This window comes from Callorhinus ursinus, unplaced genomic scaffold (assembly GCF_003265705.2).
Source record: "Callorhinus ursinus isolate GAN/ISIS: 27379988/994484 unplaced genomic scaffold, GSC_fseal_2.0 scaffold15, whole genome shotgun sequence".
Classification (NCBI taxonomy): domain Eukaryota; kingdom Metazoa; phylum Chordata; class Mammalia; order Carnivora; family Otariidae; genus Callorhinus; species Callorhinus ursinus.
The window spans coordinates 42,957,942-42,971,822 of NW_027397077.1; the positions used below are offsets into that span (position 1 = coordinate 42,957,942).

Here is a 13,881-nt window from a genome sequence, read left to right on the forward strand (position 1 = left end):
GGGGGGAGGGGGTTGCAGAGCACCAAGGCAGGCATCCTGATGCTCCAGATTTGCCAGCCTCCTCAGCCACACAGCCCATTGAAAGAAAAATCCACCCAGAAGGGGGGAGGGGCTGCCTTCCACGGCTGTTTCAAGCCCTGGGGAAATCCTGTGAGGGTCCCAGTGAGGGGGCTTGCTGGAGGGTTCTGAGGTCACATCTGGAGAAGGGAGAGTGCTCAGGACTCGCAGGTGGCACCAGACTCCTGGAGAGCGTTGTCTCTGAAGTTCCTCCCGGCACCACCATCACAGACATTGTCAGGCCCCTGGGGACTCAGGTCGGGGTTTCCAGCACAGCCTTCAGCAGCCACTGGGAAATTCAGAGACAGCTCAGGGAGACATGGCTCATCTTTATCCCAGCTGTCAGCTGTGCTCCCACAGGAGGCAGAAAAGGGATAAAGACGGTAAGAGAGAGGCAACACCAGCCAGGAGGAGGTGGGGAGAAGGCAGGACCAGACAGAAGTCCCTTGGCTCCCCCAGGACCCAGTGGCTGCCTCCAGTTCATGCTGACACCTGTTTTATTCTAGCTCCTGAAGCCAGGCTGCTTTTAGTTTTGGAAGGAATCTTTGGTTCTGGATGCAGTTTGTAACACATTCACAGAAGCAGCATGTTATCTGGGAAGGCTCCTAAAAGGAGATCAGGAAACCTGATTTCTACTGCGGACTTTGCCTTGAACCTGCTGATAACCCTCAGCAGGCGACAGCTTCTGCATGAGCTTTAGTTTTCCTTCCTGTAAGACAAAGCAATCTCCTGCATAACTGGGACACTATACCCCCTGAATTGCAACTCTCAATGTCCTTCTCCCCCAGCCCCTGGCAACCATCATTCTAGTGTCTGCTTCAGCTGTTTTAGATTCCTCGTGTAAATGGAATGATGCAGTATTTGTCTCTCTGCGACTGGCTAACTTCACTTAGCACAATGTCCCCCAGGTTCATTCGTGCTATATCACGTGACAGGATTTCCTTCCTTTTTAAGGCTGAATAATATTCCGTTGTATGAAGAGACCACACTTTGTTTACCCATTCATCCGTCAATGGACACTAAGAGGGTAGATTTCACGTGAAGTGTTCTTACCGCAATTAAAAACAAAACAAAATAGGGGCACCTGGGTGGCTCAGATGGTTAAGCGTCTGCCTTCAGCTCAGGTCATGATCCCAGTGTCTTGGGATCGAGCCCCGCATCGGGCTCCCTGCTCAGCGGGGAGTCTGCTTCTCCCTCTCCTTCTGCCTGCCGCTCTCTCTCTCTCTCTGACAAATAATAAATAAAATATTTAAAAAACAAACCAAAACAGAGTGATATTAAAATGCCCCTGTCAGCTCTCTCAGCTTCTAGAATCCTAAGAGAGTGGTTGTAACTGTGATTGGCAAGTTCTCACTGTTTGACAAGGCCAGTACATGGCTCATACAATATTCGGTCTTCCTGTCCTCACCATCTCACTTCAGGTCAAGAAAGGACCAGCCATGACCTCAAGAAGCCAGTCAATGGCTGGATTCCACGCTGTGTGTTTGAGCCTCCTATGGACCCTCCTTCTCCTTTCCACTTAACCACATCCTACTCTCCTTTGTGGAGCATTAAGGCCTCACCTCCTGGAAGCCTCCCTGATTGCCCAGACTCTTAAGACTTGAGCCACTTACCCTGTTCGGAGCTTAGCTCACACAGCTGAGGACACTGGGGCTTCCCCACAACTGTTCTATCTCACAGGCAGCCATTGTTTTTAACTCCTGAGATAGAACATTCAGAAAAGAGCATAAAACATAAATGTAAGGTTTGGAGACTATCGTGTCAGCAGCGTTTTCACTCTCCACCTTGGCTGTGAGTGCCCCATGGTTGGGCACCCCTTGGCTTCTTTCCTGGCACCTCGGAGGGCTGAGGGCCCTGTGGGGGCTCCACACACACTGGCTGGCTGACGCACACAGGCCAGAGCTCACACTTCAGTGAGCAGACACACGCTGCTGGGGATCCTGACGTGGTGAGTCTGGGGTGCTGCAGGTCTCCACGGCCAACTCCGGGCAACAGGGCTGCAGACTAGGTATACAGAGTAGCTGCCAGGAAACCAGGAAGGAGAAAGGGAGGGTGCGTGTGATGGAGGCCCCAATCCCACACTGGGGCCACGGGCACATCTAGACAAAGTGGAGAGGAAAATCAAGCCACAGAACAAGTTCTGAGGGTCAGGGCATCCTAACTGTCTCTGTACCCAGCCCGTTGGCTCCAGACAGTCCCAAAGCCCTCCAGGACTCTGAACAAGGGGTATGGGACATGCAGGTGCCCTGGCCGCCTCCAGGCCTGAGCCCCTGGTCTCTGAGAGTCTGTGTCCCTCATCCTTCTCCACTCACACTGCCTTGAAATGTCTCTTGTGTTAGTCTCCTGAACTGTCACACCCTCTGCATCATTACTGGGGAGCTGGTGAGAACCTGGGCTGGCTCCCAGCTCTGCCCCTCACTGTGCAAAGTAAATTATACAGGGCCAAACAAGGGTTTTCATTTTATTAAACTGTCATGCATCTAAGTTTGTTTTCCTTACTTGACTGCAGGAACTGAGTCTAATGTATTCGTTTATTTATTAGTTTTTTCAAGAATATTTACTCAGTACTATTTTATGTGCCAGGCGGTGAGGACACAAATGTGAACAGAAGTGTGGCACTAGAGGTGCCTGGGAGGCTCTGTCGGTGAAGCGTCTGCCTTTGGCTCAGGTCATGATCTCAGGGTCCTGGGATGGAGGCCCACCTCGGGCTCCCTGCTCAGTGGGGAGTCTGCTTCTCCCTCTGCCCCTCCCCCCACCACTCGTGAGCACTCTCTCAAATAAATAAATAAATAAATAAATAAATAAAATTTTAAAAAGAAACGTGGCCCTGCCCTCTTGGAGCTATTCTTACGGGGAAAGGCAACTGGCATGCAAGTAAGCAGAAAAGAAAGACCTAATCACAGCTTGAGGTAAGTATGAGGAAGGAAGTAGACAGGGATGCTGCAACCAAGCACTGCAGAGTGAGCAGGGGAGACCTCTTTGAGGAGGTGACATTTAATCTGAAACCCTTAGCCAGCTGTGCAAAGGGTGGGATGAGTGCTTTAGGTGGAGGCAACTTGCAAGTGCAAAGACGCTGGAGTGGGTTTGAAGAACGGAGAGAACTTGTTTTTGAATCCTTCGTGATGCCTGGCCAAAGGCCCTGGAGTTTGTTGATTTTCATTTGATCTGTGATTAACACATGACAATAGAAAATGAAATGCCAGGGATTTCAAATCTTTAGAATCTGGTGCCAACACCCAGAATGGCAGACACAAGAGGGGAAGCAGGCGGAAGGGATGGGAAGATGCTGAGTTCAGTTTGGGACGTGCTGAGTCAGAGGTACAGTAGACCCTCTTTATCTTTGGGGGTACGTCTAAAGACTCCCAGAGGATGCCTGAAACCACAGATAGTGCCAAACCCCACATGAGCATACCTCGGAGATATCGTGAGTCTTTCCAGACCATTATAATAAAGCAAATATTGCAGTAAAGCTAGTCAAATGAGTTTTTTGGTTTCCCGGTGTATAAAAATTAGGTTTACACCATACTGTATTCTATTAAGTGTGAAAAGCATTACTCTAAAGTACAACGTATGTACCATTGTTACAAAATGCTGAGTCGTAATCACTGGTCACAGATCACCATAACAAATATAATAATGATGAAAAGTTTGAAACACTGTGAGAATTACCAAAATGTGACACAGAGACACGAAATGAGTAAATGCTGCTGGAAAAATGGTGCCAACAGACTTGCTTGCTGCAGGGTTGTCACAAACCTTCAATTTGTGAAGAATGCAGTGTCTGTGAAGTACAACAAAGCAGAGTGCAATAAAACGCAGTATGCCTGTATATAGTATGTGTTTTCCTAGACACACACACCTGTGATAAAGTTTAATTTATAAAGTAGGCACAGGCGGCGCCCAAGTGGCTCAGTGGGTTAAGCGGCTGCCTTTGGCTCAGGTCATTGATCCTGGAGCCTTGGGTTCCTGGAGTCCTGGGATGGAGTCCCGCAGGGCCTCAGCAGGGAGCCTGCTTCTCCCTCTGCCCCTCGCCCTCCCCCCTGCTCATGCAGGCACGTGGGCGCTCTCTCAGATAAATAAATATATAACATCTTTTTAAAAAAATAAAGTAGGCACGGTAAAAGATCAACAGTAACTAGTAATAAAATAGGACAATTACAATAAAAGTTATGTGAATGTGGCTTCTCTAAACATACCTTATACGGTACCTTATAGTACTGTACACACCCTGGTTCTTCTTGTGAGGATGTAAGATGATAAAATGCCTACATGATGACATGAAGTGACACAAAATGATGTGGGTGCTGTGACCTGGTGTTAGGTGACTACTGGCCTTCTGAATCTATGTCAGAAAGAGGATCACTTGCTCCTAGATCAAGCTCATCACAGGCAACTGAAACTACGGAAAGCGAAACTGTGAATAAGGGGGGACGACTGTATCTGTGGGGCTTCCAAGAAGGGACCAAAAGTTTAGCTGGAGGCTGGAGTGTGGGGCTGCAGAGAAGAGTCAGAGCAGGAGGTCAGCTCTGGAAACAGCACCTGAGTAGGGCTGGCTGCTGCCCTGGAATGGGCTGCCTGAGCAGAGCACAGGATGGAAGAGCTCGGGCCTTGGGAAGTGAATGCCTGGTGTGGAGGCACAGAGTTGGATAGTCAGAGAAGTACGGAGAAAACCAGGACAGAAAGTAGCCAGTGAAAACCAAGGGAAGAGGGAAATCCCAAGGCAAGAGGCCACCAGAGCTGAGGCTCAGGGTGTGAGGCGGACAGCATGGAGACCCTGGCTCACGAGGTCAGGGAGGGTTGTGTAGGGCAGATGTGGGCAGGAAGGGAGGTGGGGTAGTGGGGAAGACTTGAGTATGTCTGTAGGCTGAGGGAAGTCCTAAAGAATCTCTGCAGCCCATCTCCCTCTCCTGTGCTCCGTCTACTGACCTGGTCTAGCTCCTGAGGCTCATTCCTGCCTTCCTGCCTCTGGGTTGCTGTTCTCTGCCCAGAATGCTCTGTCCTTAGACCCTGCCAGTTCTTGCTGGCTCACACCATCCAGCTCCCTGCTGAAAGGTTTCCTCCCCGTCATAAAGGCCTTCTCTAAGAAACTAGAAGCCTTCCGACTGCTGGTCGGAATGTAAAATGGGGCAGCCACTGTGGAAAATGGTATGGTGGTTCCTCAAAAAATTAAAAATAGAATTACATGATTTAGCAACTCCGCTTCTGGAGACATACACAAAAGAACTGGAAGCAGTGTCTTGAAGAGACATCTGTGCACCATGTTCGTGGCAGTAATACTCACAATAGCCCAACAGTGGAAGCAACCCAAGTCCCCATCGATGGATGAATGACACACAAAATGTGATGCGTACATACAAGTGCAATATTCTTCAGCCTTAAAAAGGAAGGAAACTCTGACACAGGACACAACATGGATGTGTCTTGAGGACATTATGCTCAGAGAAATAAACTAGTCACAGAAGGACAAATTCCATATGACCCCATCTCACTTCCATGACATCCCCAGAGCGGTCAAAGTCGTAGAAGCAGAGAGCAGCCGGGTGGCCACCAGGGGCTGGGGAAGGGGGTGAGCAGTTAGTGTTTAATGGGGACAGAGTTTCAGTGGGGAGATGAAGAGTTCTGTGGATGGATGGTAGAGATGGTTGTATAACAGGGTGAATGTACTTAATGCCACTGAACTGGACACTTAAAAATAGTCAAGATGGTGGATTTTTATGTTATGTGTATTTTAAAACCAATTTTTTCATTGGAAAAAAAGCCTTCTCTAGCCTCTCCGCCTAAATTTCCCCCCTCGTCCCACCCCAGGCGCCCTGCTCCCACCACCAAGGTTTGTTCTGTGTGTTTGATGCTATAGCACTTTCACTGCCTAAACCCACCTTAGGAGCCTTCTAACTGAACATCTCCTTCACTCGAGCAGAAACTCCACCAGGGCAGGGAGGCACCTGGTCTGTCTTATGGCTATTGTATCTTAAGCCCCTGGAAGGGTACCTGGCACATAGCAGGTGCTCAGTGAGTACTTAGTAAATACATTTCTGCTGAGAGGAGGGACGGGGAGAAACTGAGTGAGGATACAGAGAGACGATGCAGACGGGAGGGAGTTCATGTTCGCCAGGGGACGAGGTTGTTTTCTGGGAAGGAACAGGCTACAGCCTGAGGAAGCTTCTGCAGGTTTAGGAGGGCCTCCCAGGGACTAGGAGGAGTGAGCACATGCCATGGAGCCAATGTTCAGGGCTGCAAAAACGGTTGAGAAGATTGGCATGGAGAAAGCATGTGTCGACATTTCAGCGAGGTGGGGACTGGTCTAGTGGAAATAACCAGGGTTCAAGCAGATGGTCAGGGCGAGGTGGCAGGTGCAAGGCCTGGGGGCACGAAGCCAGCAAGAAGGCCCAGACCAGGCCGCCTGGACCATGCATGCAGCCAGGGAAAAGAGGACCTGTCTGGGCGGGGCCCGGGAGGGCATCACGGCAGGACAGGCCTGTTCCAGAGGACAGGGCAAACTTCGGCCTGTGCTCGAGGGTGGACCCGTCGGGGAAACGTGGTGACAACGGGACTCAGACAAAGGGAGGAGGAGGTGGAGGGACAAGGTGGCTCAGAGAGGCCATGAACTCCTGGGCGGGTCTCCAGGGAGCTGGTATTTAGCTTGAAAAGTCTCAGTTAGCTGAAAACCGGGCCTGCTGTCAGGGAGGAGTGACATGCCAAGACAGCCTTTGTCTCCTTTCACAGCTGGATCTGTTTTTATGTCCTTCTTGCTTTTCCTTTTTTGCCCCCTCTTTCCTTTAACCCACACCCCCTGAATATCTCTGAGTAGAAGAGAGGGAGAAGTCAGACAGGCGGGTGGACAGCTGGGCTGAGCTTCCCGTCCTGCTCCAAGTCTCTCTCCTTCTGATGCGGCCACCTCAAAACATCGGGAAGACTGGAGCTCACCACCTCACATTTGTTTTTACATCAAACTCTAGGAAGGGTGGGGCTCACCCGAAACACGCCTCCTGAGGCCCGGGGGAAGCAATTCCGCTATCATTCATACTTTCCCCAGGTCTGCTCCTTAGAGGTGGCTGGAGATGGGAAATCTGGCTCCTTTACCCCCTCCATGTGACGGAGGCACAGAGCGGGAGAGGTCTTTGCCTTCTGGGGAAATAGACTTCTCAGAGACGGTGGAAGATGAAAGAATGAGGAGTGAATGCTCCTTCTCCCTACCCCCCAGACCACCCAAATTTCTACAGCAAGAAGGAGCCAGGAAAGATTGCTCCCTCCAGAAATCTCCCTTCACAGCTGCACATGGCCCAGCAGTTGGCGAACTCTCCCACACTGAGGGCTGCCAGGAGGAGGTGCCCTGTCACGGCCTCTTGGGGGTCACTGTGGTAGCAGGTACAAAGACTGAAAATGAGCCTCTCTGAGCCACCAATCCCCTTGTGAGATCTACCCTAGAGAGAAGCATGTGCATAAGGAGGTGTGTGAACAAGTGCAATGTAATACTGTTGGTAGAGTCTAAAAATTAGAAACACTGTAAAGGTCCCTCAGCAGGGGGATAGCAAAACAAAGGACAGCATACCCATAAATGGGAATACCATACAGCAGTTAAAAAAAAAATTAGAACGCTATGTAGCAATATGCAAAAATCTCTGTAAGATACCAGTGAGTGAATGCAACCAAGTTATGCCAGGTTTCTTACAGTTTGATATGATTCAACATATGTAAACAACCACTCCACAAACAATACCTAATCCATTTTCCTCTCATAATGAATGATACACATAGGTGAATACAGGGAAAAAGTTCTGGAAGATACACACCAAACTGCATACCACAGCTACCTCCTTGGGGACACAGGAACTAGGAATGAGTACCCCAGGGCACCCAACCCTCACCTGTAATGACTTCATACTTTATGAGAAGAATCCAGTAGAGCATGCCTCGTGCAACGAAAACTTGATTTTTAAAGGTGATTGCCACTGTGGTTCATTACGAAAGCCTCGAGGGCAGAAGGGAAAGGATGTTCAGTACATTCGCTAGGTGAGAAGGCTGGGCTCCTGAGGGCGAACTGACCAGCCACGAGGAGTCTACACCCACGCTTCTCTGTCTGTGCTCTCAGAGTGACAGAACACTACTGGGCCCTGCATTTGGCTGGCCACTGATTGGTTCTATGTAGCTCTGGTTCCAGGGCACATAAGGGGTCCCTGTCCCAGGCAGGAGCTGCCTCAGTTCTGCAACCCTGCCATTATCACTGAGCTTGACTGGACCCTGTGCAGGTTGCTTCCCTGTCCTACCACGGTCCCACCCACTCTGACCTTCGTGTGTTCTTTTACTGCATGCCAGGCATTCGTCTCCTCAGATTTATTTATTCTCAGAACTACTGTGAAGTAGGCACCACTACTGTTTTCCCAGTCTTACAGAAGGGGAAACGGAGGAACAGAGTGGTATTTGCTAGTGACTCAGCTAGCAAGTGTCAAAGCTCAGTTTGAACCTCTCATTCCCTATGCTACCCCACCTCCTGCAAGCTCCTGGCCATGCAGTGGCCCGGAGATCACAAGGCTGAGAAGCTGAACCAGATGACCACCAATGTCCAGGGCCCTAGGACTTCATGTCTTTGCAATGGTCCTGAGCAAACAGGACCCTCCCTTCTCCCTCTCTGCCTCCCAGACAGGAACAACAGATAGCTATTATGCCCCCACTATGTGCTGGCACTTTTACATCGGTGCCCTCATTCAACCCTCCCACAGCCCAGTTACTATTAATGTTCTTATTTTACAGATAGGGAAGCTGAGGTCCTATAATGGGAAGTGACTGGCCAGTGGTTACACAGCTGGAGGAGATACAGGTGGTCTCAGAGGAAGGTTTAACAGAGAACCTGGTGCTATGGTGGGGAACCAGCACCACGTGGAGGACCCTGAGATACAGAAAGTATGCCCCACTGCTCTGTCAGCCCTTCAACTCTTCCTGGCCTGGTACCCAGACCCAATTCCCAACTTCAGAGTGGGGACCAAATCCCAAATAACAACTATCTTTTTGCTCCCAGGCTCCACGACTCCAGGGGATGCCGAGAAAAGCCACAATCATCTCTAACTGGTACCACTAACTCAAAGCTCCTCTCCCTTGCCCTCAAGGAGGCAACAGTTCTTTTTGGGGAGAGAGGACGAAGTGGAGAGGTAAGAGAAGTCTTCCAGGGCTACAGGGGGAAACAAACAAACACAGGGCTTGGAACCAGCCAGACCTGGTTTTGAGTCCAACCCCTTCAATCACTAGCAGAGTGGCCCTGGGAAATTTACTTAATTTCTTTTTTTATTTTTTAATTTTTATTTTTTAAAAGGTTTTATTTATTCATTTGCGAGAGAGACAGAAAGAGAACAAGCAGGGGGAGAGGCAGAGGGACAGGGAGAAGCAGACTCCCTGCTGAGCAAGGAGCCCAATGCAGGACTCGATCCCAGGACCCTGGGATCATGACCTGAGCCGAAGGCAGACGCTTAACCATCTGAGCCACCCAGGCGCCCAATTTACTTAATTTCTGTGTCCACCACCACACCACAGGGTTGGTGGTATTGACCTTGAACTTGTTGTAAGGAGTGAAAGAGGCATGGATTGTGGAAGACAACACACTCTATCCAGAGATGGAGAGGAAGGGTCAGGAGCCACCCGGGGGGAAGGACTGAAGAAGAGCCGGGTGGGAAAACTCCTTTCAGCTTTCCCACAGCCCTGCGGTGGGGGGGGGGGGGCAACTTTATGAAGACCCTGAGCAGAAAGATAAATGAATTGAAATCAAGGGTATGAAAACAAAATGAAAGACCTGACCCTTTATACAAAGCTTGGCAAGTGCCAGGCACTTCTGCTGAGCTCTTCCACAGGAGCAGTCTTCAATCAATGTGATATACCTACTCCAGCCTTGGAAGGAGAGGATGACGAAGAGTGGGAGACAGATACCAGATAAGGTGCCCGAAGGAGGCTGGTCAGGTAGGAGGTGATGCTTCTTGGCCTCCCCAGCTACTCCTCTGCGGACAGGTGGGGCCCAGGAGATGGGGTGGGGGAAATGCCTAGCCTGTCTCCCTGCAGCTGGGGTGTCCCTCTGGGTCTAAATTCCTGGCCCCCAGCACCTCAGGGTGTTTGCTGGATGACATGGAATAACAGCTGTGTGAGCCTGGGCAAGATCTTCACTTCTCTGTTTCGAGACAAACCCAAGCTCCAAGAAGCAGTGTGTGGAAGAACTACAATAAGCCAGCAAGTGGAAGTGAGGCACGGGCTCCCATGCACCCTGAGTGAGTATATATAATTACCACCATGCCCCAATGCCCACTAAGAGGTCTGAGCTGCCACTGTGACTTGGTCCCTATACCAGGCAGGGACCCAACTCACCGTCTGCCTCCAGACAAACGACAGCTCTTCGCTCAGCCCCATCCCATCTAAGTACCACCGCAGGGTATGGGAAACCAACTTTCATTCCAAAACTGTCTTCAGTTAATGAAACTCACACACTTCCCTTAATTGTCCTAATGATTCCCACTTCACAGATGAGGAAACTGAGGCCCAGATGCCTGAGGTCATTAGAATCCAGGTCTGTCTTGATTCAAATCATGCAGTTCTATTTCACTTCATCCCCAAGGGCTCTGGGAAGCCCCAAACTTCCTCAGACCCAAGAAGTCAGCAGGAGCATTGACCCCGGCATCACCAACGCAGGACCCTGTGTCTCCTCATGTTTCTTAACGCTGCAGCCCCAGCTGTGCTGTGACTCAGCCTCTGTATCCAATTTGGGGCCAGCTATTTGGAAACAGCTCCCTCCTCACCAAGAGGTGGTACAGTGGTTGTCACCGTCCTTTCTCGGCCTTTACATCTCTGACTCCCCACAACCCACTGGCCCCTTGCCCATGGTGGGGCACCCTACCTTGTGGGTGAGGCTGGGGTCTCTTGGAGCACTGTCCTCCTCCTCCGAGCTTCCCTGTTCTCCATCCGATGATAGGTCCTCTTTGGGGGCTGCCGCCGAGATGGGACAGACCTTATAAGGTTCTGTGTAGGCGCTGGGGTCAGAGCAGAGGAAAGAGAGGGTTAGAGCTCCTTGTCCAGCAAAGGCAAAGTGAATACACCAGGGGCCCTGTTAATGCCACAAGCCATTAACGAGTGCTCTGTGTGCAAAGCTCCATGCCTGCCCTCCACGGGGACCTAGAACTGAATAAGACACAAGCCCAACCATCCCTACATGCTCCCACTCCAGCCATCCTGGCCTCCTCCTAGTTCCCTGAACGTACCATGCTCTTTGCTGCCTAAGTGCCCTTACACATGCTAAGACAGATCTGTCTCTGTTAAGATACGAGGCAGGCTGTGATGCTGGAGGGTACAAATAATTACTGTGAGGGCAAGAGATGTTCAATCTGGTTGGTCTGGCAGTCTGGACTGGCCTGGTCAGGCAGCAGAGTCCGCTCCCAAGGTGGCCATGTCCTCTGGGCCCGAACGAGGAATGCAGTGATGCAGTACGCTTCAGGATGTGCATTCTAGACCCTGGCCCCTGCCTTGTCATCAGCTAGATCACGGACAAGACACAACTCAGGGTGTGAGTTTCCACCTAGGGGATGATGATCTATTTCATTTTCTGGCTGGTGCTGTGAGGATCAGTGCTTGCAGAGGTGAGGTAACAAACTCATACGTGTATGACTATGACTATAATATAGGCATTGCTGTTAATTAATTAAACACACTTATTCAATAAATGTTTGTTGATTGCCTGCTTTATGCCAGGCATAGAGATAGGCAGAGGGTAACGCAGTGACAAATAAAGCAGACATGGTCCCTGTTTCAAAAAGGAACAATGAATATATGATCATAAATTATGGTAAGTGAAGGAGAAGAAGGAAGTGCTTTCATAGGGAATAGTGAGGGGGAACTGTCTGGACAGGCCAGAGAGGACTGCTCCGAGGCTGTGAGCAGGAGGAGGAGCTCTGTGACAGCACGGGGAAGCTTCCAGGAGGGGCAGCATGTGACACACCAGCCTGCAGGAGGAGAACCCTCCTTCCTCTGACTTCAAAACTATCCCCGCGGAGGAGGCTCTAACCCCATGACAACCACCTCCTTGCTCTGCTCCCTGCTCCAGGTCTCTCTCTCCACCCAGCAGAGTGGTTGCTCCACAACAGGGATCAGGCCATGTTCCTCTCCTACTTGGAAACCTTCAATAGCTCTCTCCTGCCATGGGCAATGTGGTCCCAAACAACTTGTCACAAAATTTCTTCTCATACTCAAAATCCAGGCATTTGTTCTTATTAAATTCTTTTTTTAAAGAAATTCTGCCTATTTATTTGAGAGAGAGAGAGAGTAAGCACGAGCAGAAGGAGCAGAGGCAGAGGGAGAGAGAATCTCAAGCAGACTCTGTGCTGAGCATGGAGCCTGATGCGGGGCTCAATCTCACAACCCCAAGATCATGATCTGAGCTGAACCAAGAGTCAGATAGTCAACCAACTGGGCCAGCCAGGTACCCTGGTCTTATTAAATTCTAATCAAATACTTATTTCTGCCCTCTGGGAATGGCACAATGAGGTGCAAGAATAATGGATGGATGGATGGATGGATGGATGGATGGATAGATGGATGGACAGACTGGAGGAGAGGAGGGAGCATCCAACTGCTGGAGTGGCTGGGCCAATGTTAGCCCAGGCCTCATGTGGGCAGGGACATTGTTCTTAGCTCAGGCCCAGGGCCAGGCAGGGAGAAGCATGGCCAGGGTAGGGGATATCAAGACAAGAGAAACTGAGCCTTAGGCTACAGTGGCACTAGGGGCCACCTTGGAGCTCTTTCTCAACTACTGCAGGAGCCGGAACCAGGGATACCTATCTCCAGAACACCTGGAACCCAAGAAACAAGGGGCTGTGTCAAGAGCGTGACAGGCATCCCCTGGTCCACATTGGGGCTGTGAGGTCAGACACATCAGGGACAAGGTGGCCTACTCCTGCCTGGGCTTCCGTAGCTTCCGTGGACAAACTGTGTGTGGCAGCAACTATAGCTCTGCTCTTGTGTGCAGACACACAGACTAGGTCCTGACCCGGGCTGAGCCGTAGTTCACTCTACTATCCAGCTGGCTACCCTTCTGATCAGACCTCTTTCTTCTCTCTCAGAATTGACTTTGTTGTCCTTTTCTTTCAAACCATGAGAGCAGACGGTGGATTTGCAGCAAGCCCTATACCACCGCTGAAGTGTAAAAGGGCTTGTGAGCACCTCCCCTCCTAGGACCACCCTACACCTCCTTCACTGCCCCTTCCTACAGTGCCAGGGGCCACTGGGGGTCAGAGGAACACCACACCTGCTTTAGCGAGCTCAGAGCCTCCTTCAGGAAAGTGACTGCATGGACCAGTCTCCTGGAGGAGCCCCAGCTTCCTTCCCTCTAGAGCCTCCTGCGTCAATTTGCACTGTGTGTGTCCTAAGACAGTGAGTGGAGGCTTTCTCCCCCTCCAAGAGGAATGACCACATTAAGCCCCAGCAGGAACCCATTATGCTCTGTGGAGGACAACTAGTAGTGGTGAGGGATGGAGCAGTTAACTGTGTCCTTGGACGGTTCTTCTTCCATATTAAGGAAAAGAAGGTAGATGCCACGCCTCTCTAAAATGCACTGTGCAGGAGGGAAGGATTCCCAGCCAAGCCTCCCACGGGTGAAGGGTATCACCATCTTCCCAGGCAGCAAGCTGGAAATCTCAGCATTTCCTCGCATAGCCAGCCTCTACTTGAACACAAAACCTCTCCCGAATTTACCTTGAAGTCTTCTCTGACTCCACTGGCATCTGTCATAGCTCTGTGGCCCAAGCCATCTCTTGCCTGGACGTCTGTGACGATTGCTTTCCTGTTCTCTCCCATTCCACCCTG

The 13,881-nt window shown here is 50.6% G+C and overlaps 1 protein-coding gene across 3 annotated transcripts in view; it reads right to left on the reverse strand.

Moving 5' to 3' along the window:
• FGD5 (FYVE, RhoGEF and PH domain containing 5) overlaps positions 1–13,881 on the reverse strand; it is a 118,385-nt gene that overhangs the window by 57,616 nt on the left and 46,888 nt on the right. For all 3 annotated transcript variants that reach the window (XM_073901695.1, XM_073901694.1, XM_025885376.2), the window contains exon 3: positions 10,925–11,057. In XM_073901695.1, the coding sequence (XP_073757796.1) occupies positions 10,925–11,057 (133 nt within the window). The remainder of the gene's footprint in view (positions 1–10,924; positions 11,058–13,881) is intronic.